The sequence below is a fragment of the Bos grunniens genome, chromosome 22, assembly GCF_055505025.1.
Source record: "Bos grunniens cultivar Pamir isolate PY7600 chromosome 22, Bosgru_T2T1.0, whole genome shotgun sequence".
Classification (NCBI taxonomy): Eukaryota; Metazoa; Chordata; class Mammalia; order Artiodactyla; family Bovidae; genus Bos; species Bos grunniens.
Window position 1 is genome coordinate 43,581,878 of NC_141186.1, and position 17,793 is coordinate 43,599,670.

General features: G+C 44.6%; 1 protein-coding gene across 11 annotated transcripts in view; it reads right to left on the minus strand.

Annotated features, from left to right (window-relative positions):
* The window catches only part of FLNB (filamin B), a 139,463-nt gene that overhangs the window by 74,281 nt on the left and 47,389 nt on the right, over positions 1 to 17,793 (minus strand). For all 11 annotated transcript variants that reach the window (XR_015151483.1, XR_015151482.1, XR_015151481.1 and 8 more), the window contains exons 2-4: positions 5,259 to 5,507; positions 3,009 to 3,106; positions 430 to 577 (exon numbers count right to left, since the gene is read on the minus strand). Coding sequence is in view for 6 of the 11 variants with exons in the window: in XM_086367279.1 (XP_086223405.1) it covers positions 430 to 577; positions 3,009 to 3,106; positions 5,259 to 5,507 (495 nt within the window). In the remaining 5 variants the exon portion in view is untranslated. The remainder of the gene's footprint in view (positions 1 to 429; positions 578 to 3,008; positions 3,107 to 5,258; positions 5,508 to 17,793) is intronic.

The following is a 17,793-nucleotide window of genomic DNA, read 5'->3' on the forward strand; positions in this document are numbered from 1 at the left end:
TCTGATTGCTCATCTGAAAAATGGAAGGAAGAGCCCTTTCTTTATCTCAGGGTTACTGCATCCAAATCACAAAGTATAAACTCATCCATCTCCATTACATTAAAGTAGCACTGTTCTTGGAAGCCTAGATTCACAAGACAGAAAAGGATGGAAATAAACACAAGGACCTTTAGGTAAAGAAGAAAAAAAAAAAAAGCTATCTGACAAAGGAGGCCTGGGATGTCTTTAAATATTAAGCTTACACATTCTCGATCCTGAATAATCAAGACCACAGTGGCTGATTCATGTTGCTATATGACAGAGACCAACAGCATATTGTACAGCAATTATCCTCCAATTAAAAATAAACAAATTTAAATAAACACACAAATAAAAATGAATAATCAAGACCAGAGGACAAGCCTCGAATCCGACATGACCAGTACTTACCTCTACCATAGGCCCTGGCTTTCTTGGGGTTGAGTTTGGGTTTAAGGGGAGCTCCAGGCTTGAGCTTGGCTTTGGGGAACTGGGACAGGTAAGTCATCACTGAGTGTTCATCCACATCCGGGTGAATAATTTCTTCAGGAGTGATGACCTAGAATAATAACAGGGTAGATGAACACCCAGAACACAGCACTTTGCAAGTACTGACGTTTTTGCAAACATCTCTTAAACTAACAACTACAAGTATAAAGACATTGAGTCAGCTTCTCAATAAAGTGAAACTGCATCAAACTGGCATGCCAAGATTAGTTTTTGTGTGTTGTTTTTTTTTTAAAAAAAAAAAAACCTTTTAGAAGTGTCACCATTACCTTTGGAAGCTAAAGACCTTCTCCAGACAATTCTGTATGTAATTTCCAGAGGTTCAAACCTCCCCACAAAAAAGGCTACCCACTCTCCTTTCCAGAAAGACTAATCTCTATCAAGTAAGGCAGAAGAAGAAACAAGAACACATGGGATTAAAGCATATTGCCAAAATATTTACTCTTTTATCTAGTGTCTACATTTCTATTTACTCAGCTTCTACTAAAAAAAAATAAATAAATAAAACCAAAATGAGATAATGCAATGACATTAGATATGTGGTCTAAGAAACAGACTGAATGCTTGTGTCCTCCCCTAATTCATATGTTAAAGGCCTAACCCCGGGTGTGATGGTATTAGGGGGTGGGGCCTTTGGGAGGTAAGTAGGTCTGGATGAGACCATGCGGGTAGAGGCCCCACGATGGGACTGGCGCCCTCACAAGAAGAGGAAGAAAGGCCTGTGCTCAGTTTCTCACCACCACCTGAGGGCACAGCCAGAAGTCAACTGGCAGATGTGTGCAAGCCAGCAAGAGAGCCTTCACCAAGAACCTAATTTCTTGTCACACCTTTATCTTGGACTTCCCAACCTTCAGAACTGAGAAATAAATAAATGTCTGTTGTCTAAGCCACCTGGTCAATAGTATTGTTAAAACAGCCTGAGCTAAGACACGTCTCAATACGTTTATAAAGCCATTTTCAAAATAGGAAAGGGGAAATTTCTCCTGACATTCAGCTTAGGAGCAAGATTAGATCCTTGCTAAATAGGTGGACTCCCTGAAGGTGTCATAGCCCCAGTTCCACCACTTGATCCAGCCCTAAATAGCAAAAACAAGTTCTCCTGCACCTGCACCCAGTAAACCATACCTCTTCGGAGTAACAGAAGTCTCTCATGCACCAGATCAACCAAATTCAGATGAACAACATTATGTGCCCAGCTTCTCTCACTCCATGGTAAAAGAAAAAAAAAAAAAGCCCAAACAGGAAATATTCTGATAATTAGCCTGCGGCAACAAGATAGCTATTTGGGTTTGTACACTTGCCTCCAATACATTCCGCAAAATGCAGGATGTGCATTGATTTGGCATTTCTTTTAGGCAGCTCCTTCAACAATTTTACACACTGCCAAAATCACATGAACACCAAAAGGAGATGGATTTCGGTTTAAAGGGAGATGAAAAACAAATCATACAACTTCTTGAAGGTGGAAGAGCCAAGGAATGGGCCTTGGAGCAGAGACATGATGCCAAAGCCAAACCAAAGAAATACAGGCAAGATTTTCTACCTTCCAAGGGATCCTGATACAAATACACTGACCTCAGCTCTGAATACCAACTTAAGACCTTAAAAGAGTCTGTAATGAGGTCATTCATTGCCTGGCACGGGCTACCCATAACTCTTCTTGACCGAGTCTTTGAACATGGGAGTCATGATGTCAGGAGATGCTATTTAAACTCCTTGGAGGGCTTAGAAGATTGGACCTCAACTAAGCAACGTGGCTACAGCAGATGGTGTCCAGGACATATTCAATTTCTAAGTTCCCTTGTTATATTCCTATGTTAGGATTACAGGCAATACAAATTCTCCCACAATTTCCATTAATGGCAGATTATCTTGGTTTACATTTCTTTAAGAGTTCTAAGTGACTTTCTTAAAGATACTGGATTTACAAATGTTTCATAGCTGAAAAATGGTCAAATATTGGCAATTTCTTATGGTTAAGGTCAAGATTTGCAGTCTGGCTTCCAAACATGGCCTCTGTGATCTTTGGAAAAGAAATATACTAGAAAATCTGTCACATGTAACAGTAAAGATTTTTAGGGAATCTACATGTACCTAGGCAGTGCAGTGATAAAGAATCTGCCTGCCAGTGAAGGAGATGCAAGAGATGTGGGTTTGATCCCTGGGTTGGGAAGATTGGCTGGAGTAGGAAATGACAAACCACTCCAGTATTCTTGCCTGGAAAATTCCATGGACAGAGGAGCCTGGTCAGCTACAGTCCCTAGAGTCGCCAAGAATCGGACACGACTGAGCAGACAGACAGACAAGTATCTAAGTCAATGAGAATCTATTAAAATGGATAAACTGAGACAGATGGAAGAGGGCCCCAGACAATGCTCCCTGAAAGCTGACCACTGGGGAGGTCAGACTGCCTGCAAGACCACGAGGCATGCACAGGGCATCAGAGGAAGCAGCTCGGTGGGACATGCATGCTGTACACGTACCTGTGGGACGCCTAGCCAGTCGTCTGCCTGCTGCATGGCTTCTCGTGCATTATCCACAGGCTTTCGTGGATCCCAGGATTCCCAGTCTGGGCAAAGACCTGTTAACAGCACACAAAAGATGCTCTTGGTGTTAACTAACTGAGAGGTGAAAGCAACTCAGTGCCTAAACTAAACTCAGTCTCTTGAGAGAACAGTTTCTTCCAAAAATCTTAGTGAACTGTATGCTTTCTGGGCCAAATGTATCATGGGTATGACTACACCAGGGTAGAAATCACTCTGCCTGAGCTGAGACTTCTTCCGGTTGTTCTTCTTGCATTCAGGTAGAGATTATCCATTCCTTGATGGGGTGGTATAAATAAACAAACAAAGCCTATAAAACCATTTGGGCCTGGTGTCTTTTAGGAAGTGAGATTTTTTTTGACACATCACACTCCTATTTCTCTGCTCTGGTGACCAAATGTGTTGGGTTGACATCAGCTGAGTGTCCTATAATTTCACTGAATTCTGACAGTATCTACCTAAAAATAGCATCAGAAGCCACAAGTTAAGGGCTCAGTTCCACAAGATTCCCTGACCCCTAACTCATTCAGAGCTGGGCTTCTGACTACAAATCAGAGGTTCCTACCACCTGCTCCTCAGGTTGGATCATTTCCTAGAGTGGCTCACAGAACTCAGGAAAACAGTTTACTTACTGGGTTACTGGTTTATTATAAAGGATCTTATAAAATGGAAGAGATGCATAGGGCAGGTGGGAGAAGGGGCAAGGAACTTCCATGTCTTTTCAGGCATGCCACCCTCCCAGGACCACTCGTTCACCAACTGGAAGCTTCCCAAACCCTGTAGTTCAGGGATTTTTATAGCAGCTTCATTACATGCACTGATCACATCACCTAATGTTAGTTACTAACTCAGTCTTTATCCTCTCTTCCCTTCCTGGAGGTCAGGAGACAGGGGCAAAGGTTCCAATCCTCTAATCACTGGTTGATTCCCCTAACATCTAGCCCCCATCCTTAAGGGCATTCCAAAAGTTACCTCATTAATAAACTCAGGCATGGTTGAAAGACACCACCTGGTAAATTTCAAGGGTTTTAAGAGCTCTGTGCCAGGAAAGGTGACAAAGACCAAACATATATTTCTTATTATAAGTTACAATATCAAAATTCCAAGCCTGGATATAGCTACAAAGACTGGACTAGGATCCTGTACATTTAAAACATTCACTTGCTCAAAGATCTAAATCTAGAATCATCTCAAAATCTTTGTACGCACAAGAAGTACAGGATTGGACTAAAAATCCCAAGGTTTAAACTGGAAAGAGGCATCCTAAAATGTGTCTTTGGGTGAAAGCAAGGACAAGGGCACTGGGAAATGAACTAATGCTGAGCTTCTAGTTACTTCTGGATGGCACAGCTTACAGGCTCTCAAGGAAGACTGGGGACTGGGACCATCCTCCTTCCCTCTCTCCAGTTGACACCAGCTAGTTGTATTCATTGAGAACCACTAGCTTAGTTAATACTAATGTGCCCAGCATATACAAAGCAATCAGTAAATCAAAAATATGATTGTTAGAGTAGATTTTTTATTAAAAACAATTTTGGAGGTGCACACAAACACAAGCTCTGTTTTTTCTATTGAGTGTAACAGCAAACTCTACCCATCAATCTAAACCCTCCAGTGAGGGTAATTACTACCTTGGTGTACATTCAACCACTCAGAAAAGAGGAGCCCATCAAGGGTGGAAAAGGCTCCAACTGGATTCTGACCAAGAACTATTTCACAGCAATGCAGAAAGAAAAGGGAGTAGAAAGCCATATATAGTCAACCCAGTGGTTGATAAAAATGGGTACTTTCCACTCAATAAATGTTTTTAGATTTTCATGCCAAACCACCTAATAGGGCACATGTTGAAGCCAACGGGAAACTAGGCACCACTGTGGGAAGCGGGGGAAGAAGCAGGACTTGGGGTCTGGAAGCTACACTCGAGGTCTGCTTAGAGCATGAAGGCCTTCATTCAGAATTTGGGTAAATAACTCCATGCTCAAACAAGTCTATGGAAAGTCTTGTATGACTTTTCATCAGAAGGCAAATGAAGCCATTTTTAGTTCCTTTAGATACCTTGCAATCAGCTAAAAACCAGGACAAATACAGCAGTCACAGCAAACCTAGCTTTCCCACTGAAAACCAGGTGATTTAGGGGTCAACAATCCCCCCACTCTGGAAGAGATGGCTCTGGCAGCCATGGGCACTTACCTGGAGCACAACTGTCTACCAAGGCTCCCAGGGCTTTGCCGTCTTGCCAGTTTTGGTTGAAGTTGGTGATGGGCAAGTAGGGGATCTTGTTCTGAATCCACCCAAGCAGCCTCTGCTTTGGTGTCTGCTTCTTGGCATCATCGTCTCCTTCATCCTCCCACACGGGCATGGAGATGGAGTAGTGGAGGATGAGCGTCCACACCAGGCCCAAGATGAGCTTCAGGTTCCCGTCCACGATGGCTTTGCTGTCTGAGCAGAGAAACACAGGCAGGGTCAAGCCTCCAGCCACCCAGGTGTGAATCAGTCTTTTTAGAAAGTAAATGAAAGCCTCAACTGTTAGAGACCCACACTGAGCTATTTAAGAGTGAAAGGATGTCATGCTGGCATCAGTTTCAAAATACTTGAGGTGCAGAGATGATAAAATTCCAAAATGTTGTTAACTGGTGTCAGTGGATCATGAGTACGTAAGAACACATTATTCTGTGGTCTCTAGTTTTGATCACTGTTTTGGTTTTTTTTGACGCACAGATGATGGGATCTCCATTCCTGCCCAGGGATTAAACCCACACTCTGTACTGGAAATGTGGATTCTTAACCACTGGACCACTAGGGAAGCCCCCCCATTGTTTCTATTTTTAGATGCATTTGAAATTTTCCATTATAAAAAATCTTTTTTTTAATTTCAAGAAATCATTTCAGAAATATAGACAATGAAAAGAGGTGGCTGCATTCCTGTTAACCAGGCAGTATGCCAGCTAACAGACTGTGTATACATGTATGTGTGTTTGTTGTCCTGAATTTACATTATACTACATGATCAGTCTTGAAATCTTTCTTTTCACTAATCACAATGTCACAGATATCTTTTCCCTATAAAAAGATACTTCTGGTACTTCTCTGGCGGTCCAGCGGCTAAGACTCCATTCTCTCAATACAGGGGCCCAGGTTTGATCCCTGGTCAGGGAATTAGATTCTGCGTGCCTCAACTAAAAAGATACCACATGAGAGAACTAAGACTTGGTACAGACAAAAAAAAAAGTTGCTTCTGTTTACACACCCATCTACAGATTTCAGAGGCCACTGTCCCTCAAATCTCACCAATACTGGGTGTTACCAATCATGTTCATCTCTGTTTCTCTGACAAGTTAGTCATTCATAAAAGGAAGTCACTAACAGTTGAGCAAAGTGTTGCCAGGAGGACAGGTGACTAGACAAAGGCATGGCCCCCTTTCTAGTCATTTCCCAGCTTAACGGGACATGCCCTGCCACTGGCCAGCCCCTCCTGGAACTCTCACTGAAACTGTTTCTACTTCCCACTCCCCTTGGCTTCCCTGTGACTCTATCCAACCTCCAACTACACCCACCAAAATTCAAACATTATCTCCAAGATAACTATCTGTCTGTCTGTCTCTCCATGTCTTATAACCTTTTCCCACCAAACAACCTCTGTTGCAATCCCCCATTCTGCCAGGACCCCAAAGTGAAAATGTCAGAACCTTCTTGGACTCTCCTTCAAAGCCTTGGTGCAGTTCTCACAATTCCCTCCCTACCTCTTGGCAAATCCTTTTCTACACTGTCCCCCAAATATGGAGCCCCTCCTCCCCTCTGATTCCTCAACAGCCATGAAACTCCACCATTGTTCACAGAACCCAGACCCATCCTTCTGGTAGGGTACCTATATGCCTCCCAATTCACCAACTGCCCAGAGTCAAATTCTTTAAACATTCAGCACCTTGAGAGACCCACATAACCTCTACCTGCTTTTCTACCTCTGTCACCATCACCCATCACCCTCTACAATCCAGGCTCAAAGACTCCCATTCCTGAAGCACATCTTGCTTTGAACCCCCTGGACATCTCCACCTGTTCTGTATCCCCTTTGATGGGAAGGCCCTTTACCCTAACCTCCTGCAGGATAAACCCTGGGGCATCATTCAAGGGCCATATCTATTATAAACAGTGCACTTCACTCCCACCAGCCTATGTGTGACCACACCAGGGTCCTCTTACGGCAAGGACCACTCTACCCTCAGCCTCCTCCAACCCCCAGGGCTGTGAGCACCGGACGGGGAGTAACTGAGCTTCTTCATCTTGCAGCTCCCCACGCCCTGTCCCTCCCACCCACTGACCGCAAGCCACCTGAATGTTGGTTAAACACACATCAAAATTCACTGAATGAAACTCAACTGCAACCACATGAAAAATAAACTCACATGCTCTGCAGGAGTAAATGGCATGCCATTCAAAACTGAAAGGGTGGGTATTTCTTGTTTTTAATCAAACTGTTTACTGTTATGTCCTCTTACAAAGGTAAAAAAAAACCCTCTTAAAACCCCACACCCAAACCCACAGAAATCAAAGGTAATTTCATGGTTACAGATTTAGTCACAACAAGACTTGATCCCATAAAATGACAGAGTTAAGGGCTGGTAAGACGCACTGAATGTAAGTGATCCTCATTCAAAGTTAAGGTACCCAGCGATTTTCTACACGATGAACTGTACGACTAATGTTTACACGTGACTGTCCGATAATTCACAGGACCCAGTAACAAATGAAAATGCAGGATTCTTTGTCCAGAAGCATTAAGAATATCAAGACGGCAACAGCAGAGCATGAAACCAAGCACATAGAACCTTTGTGAGTATGGGGCCCTGTACAGCTGCCCAGTCTGTGCAACCACAATGGCAGCTCTGCTTCTGAGGTCCTGTGGTCAATAAAGGAGCAGCGATCTGCATGAAACACTGAACCCTCCATATGAGCATCCTTGGATGCTCATATTCATTCTCCTGGACCAACTGCCAGTCCTTGACCATAACTGAGATTTTTGGATTAGATGCCCTGTTACAAGTCTGTCTTTAAAGTGCTACTGATTAGTGAGTTACTACCTATGGATGGCAAAAAAAAAAATCGGGTCAAACAATTTTCCATGTCCACTTCCTTTATTCAACTTAAAGAGCACAGAGCAGTTTTATGGGGGGAAGGGAGGGGATAGAAGCAGAGAGTATGCGTACTTATTGCTAATCAGGGAAACGAGTGTAACACGCGGGGTCAGATCTTGCAGCAGGCAGTATCTAACAGGTCAGAGTGTCACCCAGCCACGGGCATCAATGTGCAAAGCTCAAAGTTTCCTGAGTGATGTGCTAACTGCTTTACAAATGCAAACTTGCAGATTTCATCCATAAATCAAAACATGAAACCAGTTTGCTCTATTTTTACCCAGCTTACACATGTTGGTTTAAAGGAATGAGACATGAGTCTTTTCCAAAACGATTTTGGGGGAAATATGACCCAGTAAAAGTCGGAGTCAAATTTATGAAATGTACAATGCCCAGAACGTCTGTTTCCAATGAATTCAAGGTGGGTGTTCAACCGGGAAAGCCCCCATTAAGGTCTCATTGGGATAAATGATACTTTCGTTCTGCTATTCTAAGAAGCTGGAAGGAGAGCGGTCCTCATTCCAAAAGTGATTTTGACAGGTGAGAGTTCAAATGCTTCACTGAGCTCTTGGAACAATAAAAAGATGGCGACTTGCCCAAAAGGCCTCCCCCATTTCCACCCACATGAAATAGGAGACTCCCTGCGCCTTGAAAATGAAATGCTACACAGCGTCACAGTGTCCCTGTGTAACCATCACAGTTGACTACAGAATTTGCAGCCGTGAGCGTGCTCTGGGATGTTTATGCCGAGTGTAAACATGAAGCAGAGACGTAAAAAGAGGCAAGGGCCAGGTCAGCTGGAAGCCTCTTGGGCAGCATTCCACCTTCTGAGTTACTGAGCCTCTTTTAGGAATAAAATAAGGCAACGCCCAAGCTCCTATAATCTGCTTAGATCGGGTTGGTAACTGGCCACAAGTTTCTCCTCCCCAGATCCAGCCAATCACAGTCCCCACATAAATGGCTCGAGACAACACTAGCTCTCAAGCCACAAACACCTTCTGTGAACATACCTTCTGCAACTACTTCAAATTAGCCTGAGTTATATGTAAGTGAGGGTCATGTTAGTGCTTTTATGTTTGTTTTTTGGGTTTTTTAAAGCTAGAAAGTTAAACCCCATCTATTACACATCCTTTCAGCACGTCAGTTCCCCAGGCCTGGTAAGCAGCATTTTGGAATGGGTGCAGATATGAGGACAGAAACCAGCTCCTCTTAGGCAATCTTCAGCAGCATTTGAGAAATACCTCCTTTGTGGACAAGTCCCCACTGGGTCAGAAAGACGGTGCTGTTTCACCTCTCTCTATTCTTACAAGTAGAGGTGTGTGGACCCACACAACCATCGATACTCCTGCTACCTTCATGATGTCAACCTTCTCTCCCAGCTGTTGCCAGGGTGTCAGAAGTGGGGACCCAGGAGGAGAGGCCTGGGGGGGACACCATCCCTTATAAGGACAGCAAGGCATTCACTAGTCACAGTGCAGCCGGCTGCCAGGTCAGAAGCAGATGACATGTGGCTGAAGGAGTCCAGGACAGGTAGGGGTTTCAGGAAACCTCCTTCTAATGTGCTCTTGGGGACAACTCATCAAGGCCATGTGTGTGTGCTCAGATCCTTCAGTTGTGTCTGATACACTCTGTCTCAAGTCACGTAGCCTTGGGCAGCGGGTGGGCCTCCTCTCAGGCCAGCATCACAGTCACTGAACGGGACCTGTCCTAAAAGAGGCCAGGCAGGTGATGGAAGCAACCTGGGTCCCAGAATAGGGTGTCCCACCAACCTAAAGACTGAAAAAAAATCCACTGTATTCTTCTAAAAAGCTCTTTGTCACAGCAGTTTGACTATAATAAGAAGATGCTCTGGGCTTTGAAGACCTGAAGTCACAGGGGCCTATTCCCATTTATGTCAGTAAGATAAAATATAGACCACAATGAAAATAAGGGTGGATCGGGGCATGGGGGTCAGCTGGATTTCTGATTCTGTTTCTTACTCATGAACTACTCAAGGATGACAAAGGAGCTGTTTGAATGAACACGTTTTACACATCCCTGCGTCAGGGTTCAGTTAAGAGAGTTCACTCAGAAGGCCTTTTCATGCTAGCAATTTTTCACGAGAAGATTCAGTAGACCAAGAGTGGTCATTGGTGTCGGCACATGAGGTGAGCTGAGAAAGGTGCTGAGGCCCCATCTGGATTCAGTGAGAAAGGCTGCTGAAGTGGCTTAGTAATCCTGCCATGAACAAGGCACGAGGAATATAGAGACACAGATCACTGTGCAGATTAGCAATGTCTGCCCTGGGCATGGCATGAGGAATGGTGGCTAGTATTTCTTTGCAGCAGAACAGAGTAAACCTTCTCAAAATCCCCGCTTCGAGGTTCCACCTACATGTCCATAAAACATTTCTTGCATGTCACTTTAGACGTCAAATTTTCTAATTTGCCAGCTACTCCTTCTGTTCTTTCTCACTTGCTGGACAATTTTTGCTGAGAATAATTAGAACAAATTACAGTATTCCATAAACATCTTATTTTTATTTTGGTACACAGTTTTGGGTGGACTTTCAGATCTTAGGTACTATGATAGTGCATTGCTTCATAATTTATCTGAAACACCTACTTTCTGATTAAGAGGTATCTTTTATTTAAAAGTTACATTTATGGGAATTCCTGATGGTGCAGTGGTTAGGACTCTGTGCTTCCACTGCCAGGGGCCCAGGTTTGATCCCCGGTTGGGGAACTATCTGCATTATCCCAGTGGGTTTTCTTTTCAATGCCATTTTTGAAAAGTTACCACTTTTGAGGATTATTTTATATTCAGTAATGAAGTCACACTGAAGTAAACAAGATGGTTTATAGACAGTAAGTCTCTTCCCATTTACTATTAGTAGGAAATCCCTAAGAAGTTATAACAAGGAATCTAACCTGTTAGAAAGGTAAAAGAAAGAAGGAAACATGGAAAGATGCTCCAAAATGGTCAAAGCAGCGCATCTAAACCAGCTTTTTGACCCTAAAACTTCAGGTCCCTGCGTTAAGTCATCCCACTGCCGCTTCACAGTTCTCCTGAGTGGCCAGCAGGACAAGGGCCGCAGGGACTCCTGAGCTTGAGCCCCGAGTCAAGGAGCCCAGAGTTCAGCCACTGGGAGGTGCGGGTAAACCCCAGCGTGAGCTGGAGAGGCCTCAGCATGGAGGCGTCTGTCCCTCCCTCACAGCTTCCGGCCACAAATGCTCTGAGAACACGTCCAGCTGAAATAATAAATGCTGGCTGTGAATGGAGGCCCTCATCACCTCTAACTCCAGCTCAGCTTGTCACTGTTCATCCTGTGCAGAGCCCAGAGGGAAGCCCACAAGGCAAGGAGCACGGGCAGGAGGAAAGACCCGAGAAAGACTTCTAAACACGTCCTCTCCTGACATCAACAGCAGCCAAAGCAGGACAGCAGCCCCCCTGCAGACCTCTCCTCTGGGCCACAGGCATTGCCTCATGTGACCCTCACAGCCACCCTATCAGGATGGCTTTTGCAGTTAACCCCATCTTACAGATGAGAAAGCAGAGGCTCACAGAGGTGTCTCCCGAAAATGACATAGGAGAGCCTAAATTTAACCACAGTTCTCTCTGCTGCACTCTGAGCCCAAACTCTTTATTTTTTTAAATTCAGATGCTGATACTGTTAGTCGCTCAGTCATGCCCGACTCTTTGTGACCCCATGGACTGCAGCCAACCAGGCTCCTCTGTCCATGAGATTATCCAGGCAAGGATACTGGAGGGGTTTGCCATTTCCTTCTCCAGGGGATCTTCCTGACCCAGGGATTGAACCTGGGTCTTCTGCACTGCAGGCAGATTCTTTACCTACTGAGTTACCAGGGAATAGCTGATCTAGGACATGCTGGCATAAAAAAGAATTCCTATCAAGGATTTCTGTTTTCTTTCCCATTCAGGAACTACAATATGCTTCTTCTCAGATATCAAAACCCAGTGTTTATTTTTATTATCAATACTACTCTAAAGAGAAAGAGGATAAAACAGAACTATTTCTTTCAGTGCATAAAGTCATCAGGCTATATAGATATTTTCTAAAGTCTTCTGTAATAGTAATGTTAACTGATGAAAATGTATTTATGCATCATTTTAGCAAGAAAAATTATGGAATTCCCCAGAGCCCAAACTCTTATCCTCCTGACTTTTCTGAACACACGTGATGTCATGACCACTCTCACGAGGCAGGCACAGTTATGACTCTCACTCTACAGATGAGGAGACTGTGCACAGGCACAGGCCGCACCCCCGGGCAGCATGGCCAGTAAGCAGCTGAGCTTGGGAGGGGAGAGCAGCAGGCCTTCTGATCTGGCCCCAGTCATTCCCACCACCCCCAAACTGCTGAGGCTCCAGGGAAAGAACGTGGTAAATAGCGCGGAAAGAGACAGCTCAGGACCTGGGAGGTGCAAGCAGGAGGCGGGGCGGGAGCATTAGTCCCCTCTGCCTCATCCATGACTGACTCAGCCTCCGTGGCACCCTCGGGACTGGAGACTCTAAAATCCCCACCCTGGCCCTTCATCTGGCAAGTCCTCCACGCAGAACGGCTGCTCGGCAGGGAAACTGAGTTACAAGGGAGACGCTTCAGCTCTGCTCTTGCGGACCCAAACCAATATATTAACCTGCATTCTCCCTGGAAAACAGAAATTAGGACGCATGCTTGAAAAGCTCACTTTACTCATCTATTCTTGCAGCCAACAAATAACTTCCTAACTGCCTACTGAGTGTCAGGCCCTGTGCCAAATACAAATTACACTTTAAAATAAGAAAATAAGTTAGATTGGCTTTAAAATATTCCACAAAAAGATACAGCATCATTATAATGAAAACCAGCATTAGCTTCCCACCCCAAGGCAAGACACTGAAGACCTTTTAAGGCAAAAAAAGAAAAAGAAAAGAAAAACAAACAAACACACACACATAATTTTTTGCCTTTTGTGTCTCATGCTAGGTTATGTCCCTTGAGGGTTCTTTATTCCTTTTACAATTAAGAATAAAAACTAAAAAATAATAACGATGATTAATAGGATAGGGATTCATTCTTCTGCAAACTTGTAAAAGTTGAACCTTGTTACAAAAATCAGATCAAGGTGACTTCCTCAGTTTTAAAAGAGAGAAATCGGTTTGCATTTTTCCCCCCATACCTCACCTCATGTTACAACTCATATGAACCAGTTATAGAAATGGCAGCCTGCCCAAAGATTGTGAAGTCATAAAAGGAACAAAACTCCCAATTTAAAGTCTTGAATGGGAACCAAGCTGAGGGAAATTCCAAATAATTTATGACTGCTGGCTCTCACCATTACCAACAGAAAGAAGATGAGACTGGAGGAGAGGAAGTTCTCAAGGGACAGATACCTATATTGCCATTTTCTGTATCGGGTCTTCAGCTCTGTTCAAGGCTGGGAAATCCCTGAATTTGGACCTTCAACCCACAATTACATGAGCCTCTGGATACACATGCCACCCAATCACAACAGAGCTGTCTCAGCCCAGACATGGGGCTCCTTCCTGTAAATTAATTCCACACCACCAGCACCTCCCACTCCACCGTGTAAAGAGCATGGGCGTGGGGGGCAGGGCTGAACCTACTTAAATAAAGGGGAGCTCACTTGCTGAAATAACTGGTAGCCAAGTAGCCCAGAGGCCAGGGATCCAGAGTCAGTCAGTGAGCCTGGTCCCCCTCCCAGGCGCAGCCACGCCCTGCCCGTGGGACTAGGATGGGTCACCACCCTGCTCTGTCTCTTCATCTGTAAGAGGAGCGTCATAACTGGACTCATCTCATTTCTCATCAAACAGTTGTGAGATAACGTAGTAAAGCAGGTAGCAGTCTGACCGATGAGGGTGCCGCCTCTTCAGCAAGGACTGTGACAACCACCACTGTGTCACTGTAAACACACACGAGTGTGGGGACTTCCCCATGTCCCGTGAGCACTGGGAAAGATTCACTGCCATTCAGTTCTGGTTCCAGACCACTCTGAAGACCAAATATCCCAGAACTCCGCCTTCCAACGCAGCATTCCATCTGCTAACAACCACAAAAGCCAGCCCATCAGGGACCCAGGATTAAGCCTGATAGAATCAAGATGTTCTTTGCTCAGCGAACTGCTGAATGAACTGGCAGTTTGCTAAAATCTTCAGGCCACCCCGACTCCTCCAGCAGATTCCTAAGAAGTCTGCAGAGGCCAGGCTGGGCCACTGCTGAAAGAAAATTAAAAGCAAGGTCAAAAAATTCAACTGGAGGCACAAAGTATTCAGCGAGGTTCCCTAACGTGATTTCTTTTCCTAGTGGAGGAAAGAAGAAGTCTGGGTATGAAAATGGCCTTTAACCATTAAAGCAGTTCATAACTATAATAAAATGGCGGGGGTGGGGGTGGGGGTGGCGCGAGGGAGAGCAGAAACTGAAAACAATCTAAATGCCTTCCCAAGAATAAATGGTTAAATAAAGGATATAGAACACTCTCGTGCAGGAGAATAACAGGCAACAGGCCTCTGTGAAAAGAAGGAGAAAGATACGTGTATTCCAGCAGAGACGGGCCTCCATGATATATTAAGGGAACAGGGCAATGTGTAGAAAAGCTTAGTTCGTGCAATCCTGGTTTTGACAAGGCATGACTCTCCGTCTGAGCAGAAAGATCTGGAAGCCTGCACCACAAACAGTGCTCACTGGCTCTCCCTGGGTAAAAGACTCGGGGTGATGGCAAAGATGGGCTTTCTGTCCTGTTGTTACATGCTCCTATGTTGTTTGAATTTTTTTTTTTTAATTTAAACCTTACTCCTTTTTTTGTAATTTTTTTTAACTTATTTTGTTTTGGGGTATAGATGATTAACAATGTTGTGATAGTTTTCAGTGAACAGCAAAGGGATTCAGCTATATAAATATGTGTATCCATTTTCCCCCAAATTCCCCTCCACTTTTATAATAAATTTTGACAAACACTCCCCAGAAGAAAGCAGCATAGTAATGCAAACATTAAGGAACTCTTTGTTTGGACAAAGTTGCTTGTCGGGATCTATAGGCACTGATGTGGGAAAATTGACAGGTTTTATCAAATGATGAAAGCCATGGGTATGACAAGTTGGAACTGCAGTAAAGGGGTGGCCAGCCAGGGGAAAGGACATAATTGGGTTCATATATCTATAAAACTGCTCTAGAAGAGATATTTCCCACCAACACTGCCATTGCATCTGAGTGGAGAAGCAGGGGACAGCGGTGAGGGGAGCAGAAGGGAGCCAGTTTCTCACCTTTTCACAACACCCTTGATCGTCACCTTAGGCGATGATACCAACCAACAAATGAATACATGAGGCTTGCAAGGCTTGCAAGGCTGTCCTTGTGGTGACTTCCTCTGCTCATCTTCCCATATTTGGCCATCCAACTGCTTTCCCATTCCCCAGCTAGGTACACCTATCCCAGACAAGCAAGCTCCATGCCTCAGGAGGTGGCCTTTGGCCACTTCCAAATAGCTTGCTGGAGGAGTGGAAGATGTTGAGGATTACATTGCACAAAGATGGAGACATCTGGGTGCCTCTGGGCATGTCTTTCAAGCCAACCCAAAAAAAAAAAAAAAAAAAAAACAACCATCCACCTTCCTACTCCCTTCACATCCCTGTAGCCTAAGAGTGTCCTTCCCATGATGCAGAGGCCCAGCCTCTCAGTTATACATGAAGACCTGGGGTCCAGCCCAGTGCAATTCCTCCCACTGACTTCTCATTACTGCTTTATGAAGTATCACTGTTAGCCCCATTTTCCAGATGGAAAAACTGGTAAGAACAAAAGTAGTGTCCAGAGTCACGTAGCACATAAGAAGAGGAGGGGATCTGAACTCCAGTATCTGCACTGATCATTCCGCCTGGAGACAAGGCTGGGCTGCAGAGGAGGGGACCCAGACGTGGACATGATGGTATCGCACAGGCTTTCAAAACCGGCAAAAGTCAAGGAGGAAATAAACGCTGAGGGGTTACATCATCCTCCTAAAAGAGATTTGTCTCCGGGCCCTGAACTCTGTCCCATGATAAATGGCCACGGCAGTAAGATAAACAGACCAAGCACACAGCAGGTCGGCGTTGCTGCTAAAATGGGAACACGTCCTAACATTCCTGAGGCACAGGGTCCGAGTGCAGGGCCGGTGAGTGACACGTTAAACACGCAAAACATCACCCAACCGCAGCTGCCGCCGTGGCTAGAGACACACACCCTGCTGTCAAATGTCTTCACCACCAGTTCTTCATCTAAAGAGTCCCACTCTTGGGTCAGAAGCTGCTTCCTGCCTTAGCAAGAACACCAGCACTGCCTGAACTTGGCTCTGAGGCACATCTGTCCCACAAGTCACATTCAGAAACCTGGCTCTATCCTCTGACCACCTGGGTCATTTTCAGTTCAGTTCAGTCACATCCGATTCTTTGCAACCCCATGGACGGCAGCACGCCACACTTCCCTGTCCATCACCAACACCAGAGCTTGCTCAAACTCATGTCCATAGAGTCGGTGATGCCAGCCAACCATCTCATCCTCTGTCGTCCCATTCTCCTCCTGCCTTTAATCTTTCCCAGCATCAGGGTCTTTTCCAATTAGTCAGTTCTTTGCATCAGGTGGCCCAAGTATTGCAGCTTCAGCTTCAGCATCAGTCCTTCCAATGAATCTTTAGGACTGATTTCCTTTACGATTGACTAGTTTGATTTCCTTGCAGTCCAAGGGACTCTCAAGAGTCTTCTCTAACACCGCAATTCCAAAGCATCAATTCTTTAGTGTTCAGCTTTCTTTATGGCCCAACTCTCACATCCACACATGACCACTGGAAAAACAATAGCTTTGACTAGACAGACCTTTGTTGGCAAAGTAATGTCTCTGCTTTTTAATATGCTGTCTAGGTTGGTCATAGCTTTTCTTCCAAGGAGCAAAAGTCTTTTCATTTCATGGCTGCAGTCACCATCTGCAGTGATTTTGGAGCCCAAGAAAATAAAGCCTGTCACTGTTTCCATTGTTTCCCCATCTATTTGCCATGAAATGATGCGACTGGACGCCATGATCTTCGTTTTTTGAATGCTGAGTTTTAAAGCCAACTTTTTCACTCTCCTCTTTCACTTCCATCAAGAGGCTATTTAGTTTCTCTTTGCTTCCTGCCATAAGGGTGCTACCATCTGCATATCTGAGGATATTGATATTTCTCCCAGCAATCATGATTTCAGCTTGTGCTTCATCCAGCCTGGCATCTCACATGATGTACTCTGCATATTAGTTAAATAAGCAGGGTGACAATATACAGCCTTGACATACTCCTTTCCTGATTTGGAACCAGTCTGTTGTTCCATGTCCGGTTCTAACTGTCGCTTCTTGACCTGCATACAGACTTCTCAGGAGGCAGGTAAGGTGGTCTGGTATTCCCATTTCTTTCAGAATTTTCCAGTTTGTTGGTATCCACACAATCAAAGGTTTTAGTGTAGTCAATGAAGCAGAAGTAGATGTTTTTCTGGGCCATTTACTAGTCTCCCCCGCTCCTACCCCACCTTAAACAAACTTTTTCTCTTTAGCCAAATGAATGAAAGAATGAGTGGATGATGCACTAGTTGTTTTTTTGTTT